The sequence below is a fragment of the Anas acuta genome, chromosome 3 (genome assembly GCF_963932015.1).
Source record: "Anas acuta chromosome 3, bAnaAcu1.1, whole genome shotgun sequence".
Classification (NCBI taxonomy): domain Eukaryota; kingdom Metazoa; phylum Chordata; class Aves; order Anseriformes; family Anatidae; genus Anas; species Anas acuta.
In genome coordinates this window covers 117,879,245-117,892,304 of record NC_088981.1, presented here as the reverse complement: position 1 = coordinate 117,892,304, position 13,060 = coordinate 117,879,245, and the positions used below count along the sequence as shown (strand labels likewise).

The 13,060-nt window shown below is 49.2% G+C and overlaps 1 protein-coding gene across 3 annotated transcripts in view; it reads left to right on the top strand.

The window, feature by feature from the left end:
* Positions 1-12,219, top strand: part of LOC137855012 (interferon-induced very large GTPase 1-like) — a 37,577-nt gene extending 25,358 nt beyond the window's left edge. For all 3 annotated transcript variants that reach the window (XM_068679084.1, XM_068679083.1, XM_068679085.1), the window contains one exon: positions 4,744-12,219. In XM_068679084.1, the coding sequence (XP_068535185.1) occupies positions 4,746-12,086 (7,341 nt within the window). In that variant the 5' untranslated portion in view covers positions 4,744-4,745 and the 3' untranslated portion in view covers positions 12,087-12,219. The remainder of the gene's footprint in view (positions 1-4,743) is intronic.
* Positions 12,220-13,060: the final 841 nt, after the last annotated feature.

Below are 13,060 nucleotides of genomic sequence, written 5' to 3'. Positions count from 1 at the left end.
CCAAGCAGAACTACAGGCTGGGAGAGGAATGGTTGGAGAGCTGCCAGGCAGAGAAGGACCTGGGAGTGATGGTGGACAGTCGGCTGAATATGAGCCAGCAGTGTGCTCAGGTGGCCAAGAAGGCCAACGGCATCCTGGCTTGTATCAGAAACAGTGTGACCAGCAGGGCTGGGGAGGTGATCGTCCCCCTGTACTCGGCTCTGGTGAGGCCGCACCTCGAGTACTGTGTTCAGTTTTGGGCCCCTCGCTACAAGAAGGACATGGAGGTGCTTGAGGGGGTCCAAAGAAGGGCGACGAAGCTGGTGAGGGGCCTGGAGAGCAAGTCCTATGAGGAGCGGCTGAAGGAGCTGGGCTTGTTCAGCCTGGAGAAGAGGAGGCTCAGGGGTGACCTTATTGCTCTGTATAAGTACATTAAAGGAGGCTGTAGTGAGGTGGGGGTTGGCCTGTTCTCCCATGTGCCTGGTGACAGGACGAGGGGGAATGGGCTAAAGTTACGCCAGGGGAGTTTTAGGTTAGATGTTAGGAAGAATTTCTTTACTGAAAGGGTTGTTAGGCACTGGAACGGGCTGCCCAGGGAGGTGGTGGAGTCACCATCCCTGGAAGTCTTCAAAAGACGTTTAGATGTAGAGCTTAGGGATATGGTTTAGTGGGGACTGTTTGTGTTAGGTCAGAGGTTGGACTCGATGATCTTGAGGTCTCTTCCAACCTAGAAATTCTGTGATTCTGTGATTCTGTGAAGTCATCACTGCTGTCACTGTTGAAGACAGGGAAAAACTTCTCAGCTCTCCCATAGGATTGTCTGAGGGCTCCTCAGAGAAGGTAGCATTCCCAATCCCCTGTCCAGTATCTTCTTCTTGCATCCCCCCAGGAGTAACTGCACCTGCTGCTTCCCTAAAGTGCCTGTACACCAATGCACGGAGCATGGGAAACAAACAGGATGAGCTTGAGATCTGTGTTCGGTCGAGGGGCCACGATCTCAGTACGATCACTGAGACGTGGTGGGACAGCTCGCATGACTGGAACGCAGTCATGGAGGGCTATGTCCTCTTTAGGAAAGGCAGGCTGGGGAAGAGAGGGGGTTGGGCTGCCCTTTATGTGAGGGAGCAATTAGAGTGTACCCAGCTCCAGCTGGGGGAGGGTGAAGGACAAGTGGAGAGCTTGTGGGTGAGAATTAAGGGGTGGGCTGGTATGGGAGACACAGTGGTGGGGGTCTACTACAGGTCTCCAGATCAGGAGGAGGAAGTCAATGAGGCCTTCTACGAGCAGCTGCTAGTAGCCTCACGATCACGAGCGCTGGTCCTCATGGGGGACTTCAATTACCCAGACATCTGCTGGGTAAGCGACTCGGCCAGGCACAAGCAGTCCAAAGGGTTCCTACAAAGTGTTGAGGACAATTTTCTGATGCAGGTGGTGGAGGAGCCGACGAGGCAGAGGGTGCTCCTGGACCTCGTTCTTAGCAACAGGGATGGCCTTGTTAGCGATGTGAAGGTTGGGGGCAGCTTGGGATGCAGTGACCATGAGATGGTGGAGTTCCAGATAGAACTAGGCAAAGGAAGTAAAGCTAAAAGCAGGATTGCTACCCTGGACTTCCGAAGAGCCAACTTTGACCTCTTCTGGGACCTGCTTGGAAGTATCTCATGGGATAGGTTGCTAGAAGGCAAGGGTGCTTGTGAGAGCTCGGCTACATTTAAGCAGCACTTCTTCCATGCTCAGGGTCAGTGCATCCCGAGGAATAGGAAATCGGGGAAGGGGGGCAGGAAGCCCGTGTGGATGAGCAAGGAGTTCATCAATAAGAATAAAAGGAAGAGGAAGATCTGTGAAATGTGGAAAAAGGGCCTGTCCTCTTGGGAGGAGTATAGATGTGTGTGGTGGTTTTACTCAGGTGGGCAGACGAGCTCCACCACAACCGCTCTCTCACTCCCCCTCTCCTCAAAGAGGAAGGGGGAGAAAATACAACACAGAGAACTCGAGGTTTGAGATGAGAAAGGTTTAATTAAAGGGAAAGGGAATGGGAAGGAAAAACAGAAACAAAAGAAACAATCAGTCCGCGCGGAAGCACAGAGAGAGAGAAAAAACAAATTATTCTCTACTTCCCATCAACGAGCGGTGTTCGGCCACGTCCTGGGAAGCAGGGCCTCAAAACGCGTAGTGGTTGTTCAGGAGGAACAGCCCCCTCCCCCACGAGAGCCCCCCCTTTTATTGCTGAGTGTGACATCAGGTGTTATGGAATATCCCTTTGGTTGGTTTAGGTCAGCTGCCCCGGCAATGTCCCCTCCCCATCACTTGCCCACCCCCAGCCTGCTGGCTCTTGGGGGCTTGGAAGGAGTCCTGATGCTGTGCCAGCACTACGCAGCAATAGACACACCACTGAAGTGATATCAGTGCTGTTCCAGCTACGAGTGCAGAGCACAGCACTGTGCGGGCTGCTGCAGGGAAAAGGTGACTCCAGCTCAGACAGACCCAACACAATGTGTTGTCAGGGCCTGCAGGGACGCAACGAGGAAGGCTAAAGTCCACCTAGAGATGAGGCTTGTAAAAGAGATAAAGGATAATAAGAGGGTTTTTTCAAGTATGTAAACAGCAAGAGGAGGACTAGGGATAATGTGGGTCCCTTGCTGAATGAGGGGGTGTCCTGGTCAGAGGAGACGCTGAGAAGGCAGAGATACTGAATGCTTTCTTTGCTTCAGTCTTTGCTCCAAGGACACTCCCCCCGGACTCCTCACCCCTGACAATAGGACAAAGGGTCTGGGAAATGGAGGGCTCCCCCCTGGTGGACATGGGAGTGGTTCAGGAGTGTCTGAGTGGGCTCAACACACACAAATCCATGGGTCCCAATGGGATGCATCCACGTGTGCTAAGGGAGTTGGCAGCTGTGATCGCCGAACGGCTCTCTATCATCTTTAAAGGTCCTGGAGAACGGGTGAGGTGTCTGAAGACTAGAGGACAGCCAATGTCATTCCGGTCTTCAAGAAGGGCAGGAAGGAGGATTCGGGAAACTACAGGCCAGTCAGTCTGACCTTTGTCCCTGGAAAGGTATTGGAGCAGCTTGTTCTGGATGCCATCTCCAAGCAATTGGAAGAGAAGAAGGCTATGAGGAGTAGTCAGCATGGATTCATTGAGGGGAAGTCGTGCTCGACCAACCTCGTTGCCTTCTATGATGGCATCACCAGCTGGGTAGATGGGGGGAGAGCGGTGGATGTCATCTACCTTGACTTTAGCAAGGCTTTTGGTACTGTCTCCCATGACATCCTGATAGCAAAGCTGAGAAAGTGTGGGATAGAGGAGTGGACAGTAAGGTGGGTTGAGAACTGTCTGACTGGCCAAGCTCAGAGGGTGGTGATCGGAGGAGCAGGGTCTGGCTGGAGGCCTGTGACTAGCGGTGTTCCCCAGGGGCCGGTGCTGGGTCCGGTCTTGTTCAACATCTTCATCGACGACCTTGATGAGGGAATATTGTCTGCCCTCAGCAAGTACACCAATGACACAAAGCTGGGAGGAGTGGCTGACACACCAGAAGGCTGTGCTGCCATTCAGCGAGACCGGGACTGGCTGGACAGATGGGCAGGAAGAAGCCAAATGAGATTTAATAAGAGCGAGTTTTGGGGCCTGCACCTGGGAAGGAACAACCGCATGGATCACTACAGGATGACCTGCTGGAGAGAAGCTCTGAGGAGAAGGACCTGGGGGTCCTGGTGGACGACAGGTTGACCATGAGCCAGCACTGTGCCCTTGTGGCCAAGAGGGCTAATGGGATCCTGGCATGCATTAAGGGGAGCGTGGCCAGCAGGTCAAGGGAGGTGATCCTCCCCCTCTACTCTGCCCTGGTCAGGCCTCACCTGGAGTACCGTGTCCAGTTCTGGGCTCCCCGGTACAAAAAAGACAGGGATCTCCTGGAAAGAGTCCAGCGGAGGGCCACAAAGTTGATACGGGGCCTGGAGCATCTTCCCTATGAAGAAAGGCTGAGAGACCTGGGTCTGTTCAGCCTGGAGAAGAGAAGACAGAGAGGGGATCTCCTCAGTGTATATATCTGAGGGGTGGGGGACAGAAGGATGTAGCCAACCTCTTCTCAGTGGTTTGTGGGGATAGGCCAAGGGTCAATGGCTGCAAGTTAGAGCCCAGGCAGTTCTGCACTGACATGCGAAAGAACTTCTTCACAGTGGCGGTGACGGAGCATTGGAACAGGCTGCCTAGGGAGGTTGTGGAGTCTCCTTCTCTGGAGATATTCAAGGCTTTTCTGGACGCCTATCTGGGCAGCCTGCTTTGAGGAACCTGCTTTGGCAGGGGGGTTGGACCCGATGGTCTTTCGAGGACCCTTCCAACCCCTACAGTTCTGTCTCCCTATGCTGTGTCTGTTTTCCCCTCACAAATAATTACTGCATGACCTTCTTGTCCTTTTCTCAACCTTTGAGCCATTTTCATCGCATTTTCTCTCCTTTCCTCTTTGAGGAGGGGGAGTGAGAAACCGGCTGTGGTGGAGCTCAGCTGTCCACTCGAGCGGAACCATCACAGCAGCTTATACATGGGTGCTGTTGAAGGCAGCGCCTTGTCCATGGCTATTTGTGTAGCCGTGCCAGTGGTTGCGTGTGTCTCTCTGTCTGTGTCTGCCTATCTCGGGGGTGCCCGAGGCTGGGTTCCAGCAGCAAGGCAAAAGAAATCCCTGAGCCAGGAACTATGGAGAGGCCTCTTTGAAGGGGTGGTGGCCTCCTCTAACCTGATGTAACCAAAGTCTCTTTTCCCCTTCCACAGCCATGGAGTCACAGGAGGAGAGAGCAGATGCTGGGGAAAAGGCACGAATTGCTAAGCAATTGCTGGCAGAAGCATTTGAGAAGGAAGGACTTGATGAAGAATACTGGCTCCCCAAACTGTCAGAGATATTGGGTGTTAAGTCAAGAGATGCTTTGAAACATCTGCAATATGAAGACTGCCTTAAACTGGAGTGCGAAGTACGGTACCCTTGGGAGACCAAGGCAATCCAAAGGCTCCTAGGAATCACAGACAACAAAAGAGCTGTTGATGAAGTACAGAAGCAGCGCTTGGATGTGATGAAGCAGAGACAAGAAGAAGCCAAGTCAATCCTACAGGAGCTGGAAGAAATGCAGAAGAGCTGCAGCCACAGCAAGGAAATGATAAGACAGAAAGAGGAGGCCCTATGGCAAGCCATGGACATTCCCAAGGAGTACTGGGCACCTCCAGAGAAGGCATTGCTGGATGAGCTGGTGAGCATCCGGAAGCAACTGGAGCAGCAGGAGAAGTCCATGGGGAAGAGGGAGAACGTCTCTGATGAGGAGGTCCTGAGGCGGGCATCGGGAGGCCTGGCTCTGCAGGGGATTTACCAAACCAAGAGCCTGGAGGATGTGCTGGCAAAGCGAGAGCAACTCATCAGGGTCCCTGATGGCTTCATGCTTACTGGTCCAGTGCAAGGGTCGCTGCTTGAGAGGAAGGAGTTCTCCTCCTCTGCAGCAGAAGCCACTTTCACCAAGTCCATGGAGCAGCTGGGGTTCAGCATCAATGCTTCTGTCAAAGCTGGGTTCTGGAGGTTCAGTGTTGAAACAGGTGTAGATTACAGCAAGTCCTCACAGTCAGAGGACTCCCGTCGGTCATGCTCCGAGCAGGCGTACATTTGCACCACCAAGTACCAATACATCCCTCTGGCCTCCTACTACTTCCAAATGGACCAGCTTCGCCTCTCAGACGCAGCCCTGCGAGAGCTGCAAGACATCGAAAAGCTTCTGAGCATCACCCAGGAGGCAGACAGGTTCCACCTACTGAAGAGCAGGTGCTCCAGCTTCTTCAGCAGGTTTGGGTCCCACGTGAACCAGGGACCCCTCCACTTTGGGGGAATATTCTGGTGGAAAGCATCTGCCGAAGGTTTCAGGGCAGAGCAATGGGATGAGATGAAGCAACAAACATCTGAAGCACTGAACAGCTACGTCGGGGCTAGCTTCAGCGGCTTCGGTACCAAGTGGGGAGTGAAGGGGGATGCTTCAAACTCCAGCTCACAGGCATCATTTCAGGGAAGAGACAGAAGCAGCACCCACAGAGCAGTTCAGCTCTATGTGACCAAAACAGGGGGCCCAGCAGAGACGGATTCCCTTCCCGAGTGGAAATGCGGGCTTGTGGCCAATAACACAACCTGGTGTGTGATTGACCGGGGCTTTCAGCTGATCCCAGTGTGGGACATAATCCTGTCCAACCACAGCAGCGATTTTAAAGCCTCCCATCAAATGGGCAGCGGCCTCAGGACTGTCTATGAAGCGCTAATGGACCACAGCACCAGTGTGATCTTTGGAGAGGAACTGGCCAGTGCCATAGAAGAGGCCAGAGCTTTCCTGGAGCAAGTGAAGACCTGGGAGGGGACAGTTGATGAAAAGAAACTGCTCACGTTGATAGATTTTAAACAGGGTCTGAATAAGAGAACAAAGAATCACAGTGTCTGGATCAACATATGTCTGTCAGACAAAGCATTGCAGGAGTTCCTGGTGAACACTGTTTCTTTTTGCCAGAGGTCTTCTCCAGAAAACACCACCTACATCAAATCTCTGCTGCAGTGCCTGCTGGATCCTCACATCTATTCTGTCAGGGACTTCCCCAGGGCTTCCTTCATTATGCAATGGGTCTTCCAGAAGGAGCACACACTTCCCAAAACTCCCAGTATTTCCAGTCTTGAAGATCTCAATATAACACTGCTGCAAATGAAGGAGTACATCATGGAAGTCACCTACGCACCGGCAACTTCTGCATCTGCCATTCATGAGGCAAAGATCAAAGCCACCTTCACTGTAAGCCAGTCTGTTTCTTCCTTGCTCCAGTCTCTGCAGCAAAGGGCACAGGAAGACATAGAACTCTTAGTGCTCTTAGTTACAACCAGCACAGGATACCAAGTAGAAAGCGGCACTTTTCAGTGCCTCCTTGGGTGTCCAGAAATTAATTTCATGATAGAGGAAATGCGCGTGGCACATAACGAGTATCAGAGCCTGAAGGAACAGGATGCTTGCAGAGCTCAGGCCTTCCTGCTGCTGACGGGGCTCAACGTAACATCCGAAAACAAGAAGGTGACCCCTGAGCAGAAGAATGACCGCTTAGTTTTCATGAAAGAAAAGATGAAAAACACATGGTCCACAGAGATGAAAGCTCTCCTCGAAAAGCACAGTGCATTCAGAGACTGGGAGATGCTGGAAAGAGATTTGCAATCCTTCATCGATGGGCAAGTGGAGGACACATCTGGCAACCTGAACAAAGACAGTATAATGAAAGACCTGGAAGATGCTTTTCAAGGCATGCAGCCTCCCAGTCAGTGCAATCCCAAATCAGACAGCAGCAAATCCAAAGCAAATCAAACCACTGCAAACCCGGAGTTCCTCAACTTACTTAAGCGCCTCGGGCTGGAAAGGTACTATCCAAGAAAAATGGGTACAGAAGATTTCCACAGAATACACCAGACATCTGTACACGACAGCCAGCCCAGCAAGGACAGCGAGCTACCATTTTACTTCCTGAAAAGGCTCCTGACCGTGGATTACCGGGTGAGGTACCTGACTTGCAAGGAGACAAGTAAGCCAGGAGTTGTTCCCACACCAAACACCTCAGGGGAGGAGCACGAGCCCTTTGATTCCTTTGATGACTTTTTCAGTGACTTGGACAAAGGAGCCCCTGAATCTGCAAGCAGGGAGAGTCATGTGCACCCCATGGACCTCCAGATGGCAATTTTTCATTGTGCTGATGATTTCATGAGACAGTACCTTTCATCCAAGCTCGCTTTCTGCCAGTTTGCACTACCCCTCCTGGTACCAAACCCAGGCACTTCACAGATAGAGTTCCCTCTCTGGTCCCTCAGCCAAATCAAGAAGAGCTGGAAAGGGACGGTGAGATCGGGAGAGGAGACGAGCATTAGCAGTCACAAAAACAAACTCATTTATCAGGCAGAGATGCCCGTCGTGTCCTTCCTCCGCATCGGCAGCTCTCCTTCCTCTTCCAAGTCTCAGCTCCTGAATGCCCTGCTGAGCATGAGAAAACACGACACTTTTTTCCACCGCCATTGCAAAGGCAGCACCAAAGACTGCTTCCTGATGAAAGGTGTTGTGGAGATCTCCTGGTACATTCCACGTGGTAGCGACGATGACAGCTTTAACGGCCCTGTTGCTTTCTGTAACCTGCATGGAGATGCAAGGGATCACGAACCCCAGCTGCAGTTTTTACAGGAGATCTCTGCCGTGAACGTGGTTCTTGTTTCTGAGTCTGATCAGAGTAATGAGAAGAAAGGCAGGAGAATTTTACGTGATCTGTGGCAGTCTCAGAGACCTTTGGTTTGCCTTTTCACTGAGAAAGAGAGCATTGCAGCTGGCCGATCTAGCCAAAACATAAGAATAGGGATCAAGAACAGAAATGAAGCAGAATTAGTGGCTGAGCTGACAAAAACCATCCGAGACCTAGTGGAAGGGTCGAGCACGCTTGTTAGCCTCAATGCATGCCTGAGCACAGCTCACCAGCACGGCTTCCAAGTCGATGAAGATGCAGAAGCGTGCGTGACAGCCAAAGAAACGGCAATCAAACTGGTGAATCTGTTGAAGAAGGAGAAGTTGTCTGAGATCAAATCACAGCTACTGCCTCTTCAGGGAAAACTGTGGTACCTGTGGTGTAAAAAGGACAAAGAACTCACTCGCTTGCAGGAAAAGAGGAACAAGAGCATAGAGCATCATCGGAGCCAAATTGAATTGGAGAAGTCAGCAATACGAAGAAAGCAACTAGGCAAAGCGTTTCCCCTCAATCAGCTGATAAAAACAGTCCTTGGCTTTCTCCAGTCACAGCCAGACAATACCAAGAAATTCTTTCTGCAGTGGATGAAGATCTTCATGGACGACATCTCCTCTGATCACCTTGATGAGCTGAAGAGAAAGTATCATCAGTTATGGTCTCAAATCCTGGCATTAAAGAAAAACAATGCAAATAACAACCTGAAAACTCAATTGATGAAGAAATTAGATGCCCTGTCTGATGAAATCAATGATTCGTCCATTGGCCTTGAGCATATTTTGAGAGAGGTGGGGCAGATTTATGAGGCACTGGAATCAACAAACTCCAAAGAAAAATGGTATGTCAAACTACCTGAAATTGCTGCCAATCTGATGCTTTTAGGGTATCCCATTGAGCTGATGGACGGTGATGCTTCTTACATACCACTGCAATGGATTGGAGCCATCTTTGACAGGTTAATTGAGAAGCTAGGGGACAAGCGAGTATTTGTGCTTTCCGTGCTTGGCATCCAGAGCACAGGGAAGTCAACCCTGCTGAATGCCATGTTTGGTCTCCAGTTTAACGTCAGCGCAGGGAGGTGCACCCGGGGAGCGTTTATGCAGCTCATTACAGTGGATGAGAAGCTCCAACAGGATTTGAACTTTGATTACATGCTCGTTGTTGACACAGAAGGACTTCGTGCCATAGAGATGGCCAATAAGCAGTCACTTAACCATGACAATGAGCTGGCCACCTTTGTCATCGGCATCGGCAACATGACTCTGATCAACATCTTTGGAGAAAATCCTTCGGAAATGCAAGACGTCCTTCAGATTGCTGTGCAGGCTTTCCTGAGGATGAAGCAAGTTAATATTTCCCCAGCCTGCCTCTTTGTGCACCAAAACGTGGGCGAAATAACCGCAAAGGAACAGAACATGGAAGGACAAAGACGTCTGCAGGAAAAGCTGGATGAAATGACCGTGACCGCGGCCCAGCAGGAATTCTGTGACATCACCTGCTTCAACGACGTCATCCGCTTTGACATGAACACCCACATTCATTACTTTGCTCACCTGTGGGAAGGAAACCCACCGATGGCACCGCCCAACCCCACCTACAGCCAGAACGTCCAGGAATTAAAGAGCAAAATTCTCCAAGCTGCCAAGAAGGAATCGCACAACAGCGTTTTGAGGCTCTCCAGCCTGAAAGTTCGTATTAGTGACCTGTGGAATGCCCTGCTGAATGAAAACTTTGTTTTCAGCTTCAAGAATTCAGTGGAGATTGCTGCCTACAAGAAACTGGAAACTGCATTTAGTCAGTGGACCTGGCAGTTGAGAAGTCACATCTTAGACTTGCAAATGAAACTGGAAAACAAGGTGCGGAATGGGGAGTTGGGGAAAGTCACCACGGAACACCTTGAAAAACTGGTGCAAGAGAGAAGTGATGCCATCACCAAGAACATGGAAACATTCTTCAGTGAAGACAAAGACCATGAAATACTGATCCAGTGGAAAAGCAGCACGGAACTGAAGCTGAAAGAACTGAGAGAGTCCCTTCTTGTTGAAACGCGAAGGAAGTGTGAGAAACTTCTAGAAGTAAAGAAGAGCCAGAGTAAACTGGATGAGAGGAAGTCTGAATATGAAAACGAGCTCCTGAGAAAGAGCAGAGAGTTGGCCCTGTCTCTAAAAGGCCAGAAATTAGGTGAAAGTGAACTGAGAAACCACTTCAATTCTATCTGGAAGCAGTGGGTTACTGAAGTGTCCTCTGCTACTCCCCCTCTGGAAGAGGTGGACATCGATGTGGATATAGAAAATGTCCTTCTAGATCACTTTAAGGAGCCCAAGGTAGATAAACGAATCAGAAAGTTTTCCCAAAAGAATGTCTTTTGTCTTGACATAGAGAAACACGTGTCTAAGAAAAAAGGCTTCCGCATCTTTTCTAAGAGTTTGGACGATGCCGACGTGAACAATATGCACCACATTACAGAGAGCATCATAATGCGTGTGAAGGCAAACATTGAGAAGAAGGAAAGGGACAAAATGGATTACAGTCGAACTTTTATTCATGAAATACTAAATGAAGTGAAGGAAGGTATGAACTCTGTCCCTACAACTGCAAATTACAGTTTTAATAAAGATTACAGAATGGAATTATCACTGTACCTGTGCAGAATGGCAGCAGAAAGGTTTAAAGACATGCATGCAGCGTTCAGGAAAGCAAATGATCCAGTCATCTACCTGGAGAGCAAGAGAGAAGACTTCTTCAAATGTTTCCAGATTTCCTGCCAAGGAGCCTCTAGTATCACAACATTTGCTGATTTCCTGTGCAGAAAGATTGCCCCGGCTCTTCGACACGCCATCTATGAGAAGACAGCTCTTGACATAGCTCGAGACGTGAAGGATAAAATTCCAGATTTCAGAGGCAATAGATCCACTCTGGAAAATTACATGCTGAAATACCTAGCAGAAGAAGAAAATTTTGAAAATTTCATGTATTACCTTAATGCCCCAGGAGAGTTTTTAAATAATTACATTAAGACAAAAGTTGAGACATACTGTTTAGATAAGAACAGAAGGCTAGAGATGTTTTTAAGAGACTCCCTCTCTCGTTACTATGAAAACATTCAGTCAGCAGTTTTTGCATTAACCATGGTTGTCAAAGACAGAAAAGACAGAAAAGATAAAATCTCTCTTTGGCTGGATGAATTCTGCAGAGCACTCGGAGATGTGCTAAGCTTGCCCAGGAGCGACCTGAAGGGCATTGAACATCAGGAGATAACAGACATAGAGTTCCTGAATAATGCCATGACAGAAGCACTGTCTCCCGTTATTGATGATCTCAGGAAAGAGTTTGAAGAAGCTCGTATGAGCTCCTTTGAAAGGCAGCCTCACACAATAGTGGCTGAGCAGTTTGCAGGGTGCCAGGAGCAGTGTCCATTTTGTGGGGCTGTTTGCACTAACACTATGCCAAACCATGACGGAGACCACCAGGTTGTCTTCCATCGTCCACAATTTTTGGTAGGATGCAAATGGTATAAAAGGAGACTATTTAAATGGCATAAAACAGACAACTTTAAAATTGATATTTGTTCTAGCAGTGTTTCAAGTGACTGCTTATTCAGGATTGGTGAAGACAGATCAATCCCCTACAAGAAATACCGGGATGCGGGACATCCCTATTCCACTTGGAACATTCCTCCTGATCCATCCATGCCAGCATACTGGAAATGGTTTGTGTCTTCTTTCAGGACACAGCTAGAACAATACTACAATGGGAAATTTCATGGCAAAGGAGAAATCCCTGCTTCCTGGAAGACAGTTACAAAGCAGAATGCACTCGCTGAACTGGAGAAATGGTAGGCTAGGTTGGTATGAAGGAAAAACTGCAAGTGCTTTGCATTTTAGAAGAACATAATACGAGGATAACCACAAAATCTTCTTGTAATGATTATGACTTTTAACATGTCAATAAAACAAAATGTAATTGCTGCAATATTGGGTGAACTAAGGAGTGCTTCTCATGCTGCTGCTCAGCGATTCCCTTGCTGTGTGATAAAGTCAAAGTCCTCTTCCTTTTTTGCCATAAATATTTACACCAGCTTTGTCTTAAAGCAAACTAGAAAAATATTCCGGTAGCAAGCAGTCATACCGCCAAGATCAAGACCAAGTGCCAGATGAAGAGCAAAGGCAGCATTAGCAAGTACCAGTTTTATCAGCTGCTATGGGAAAAGAAATGACACTTGCAAAAGAACAGTTTCCCTGCAGCAATACTTGTCACACTTGCAGAAAGGACAGCGGGGTCTGCGAGCAGGTGAACATTTGTGGGGAACTTGGCTATTTTGTTTTTTGGGATTATTGTTTGCATTCATAAACTTAGTACTCAGGTGCTGTTCTCTTTCTGATGCCATTAAAGCAATTAACACAGCAGCCTATGCAGATTTAGACAGTGATTTTAACTCTGTGGTTATTAGGTATATGTCCTAGGTTAAGATGTGCCCCCACTTCCATGAGCCATCCCTACTCATGAGCCTGGCAAACTTCCCTGCAGCTCCTAGCCACCCCAACTGCTTTTGCCAAGCACTCCTGTGTTGGGTAAAAGCCCTTTATAACCAATGTAGAGAATTAGACAGCTTTGCAGCTTCCCCAGCAGCTGTCAGCAGTGCGTGAGCTTAGCGTTTGTGTTGTCAAGACAGGCAGGTGGCACCTGAACAAAAAGGGTCTGGAGAACATGGAAGTGTCTCTGCCTGTACCAGTGCAGTGGGAGGGGGTGTTTACTGTGCACTTTTCCTGCAATCTTGCTGCAAACCCAATGACCAGAGTCTCCTGAAGAGCTG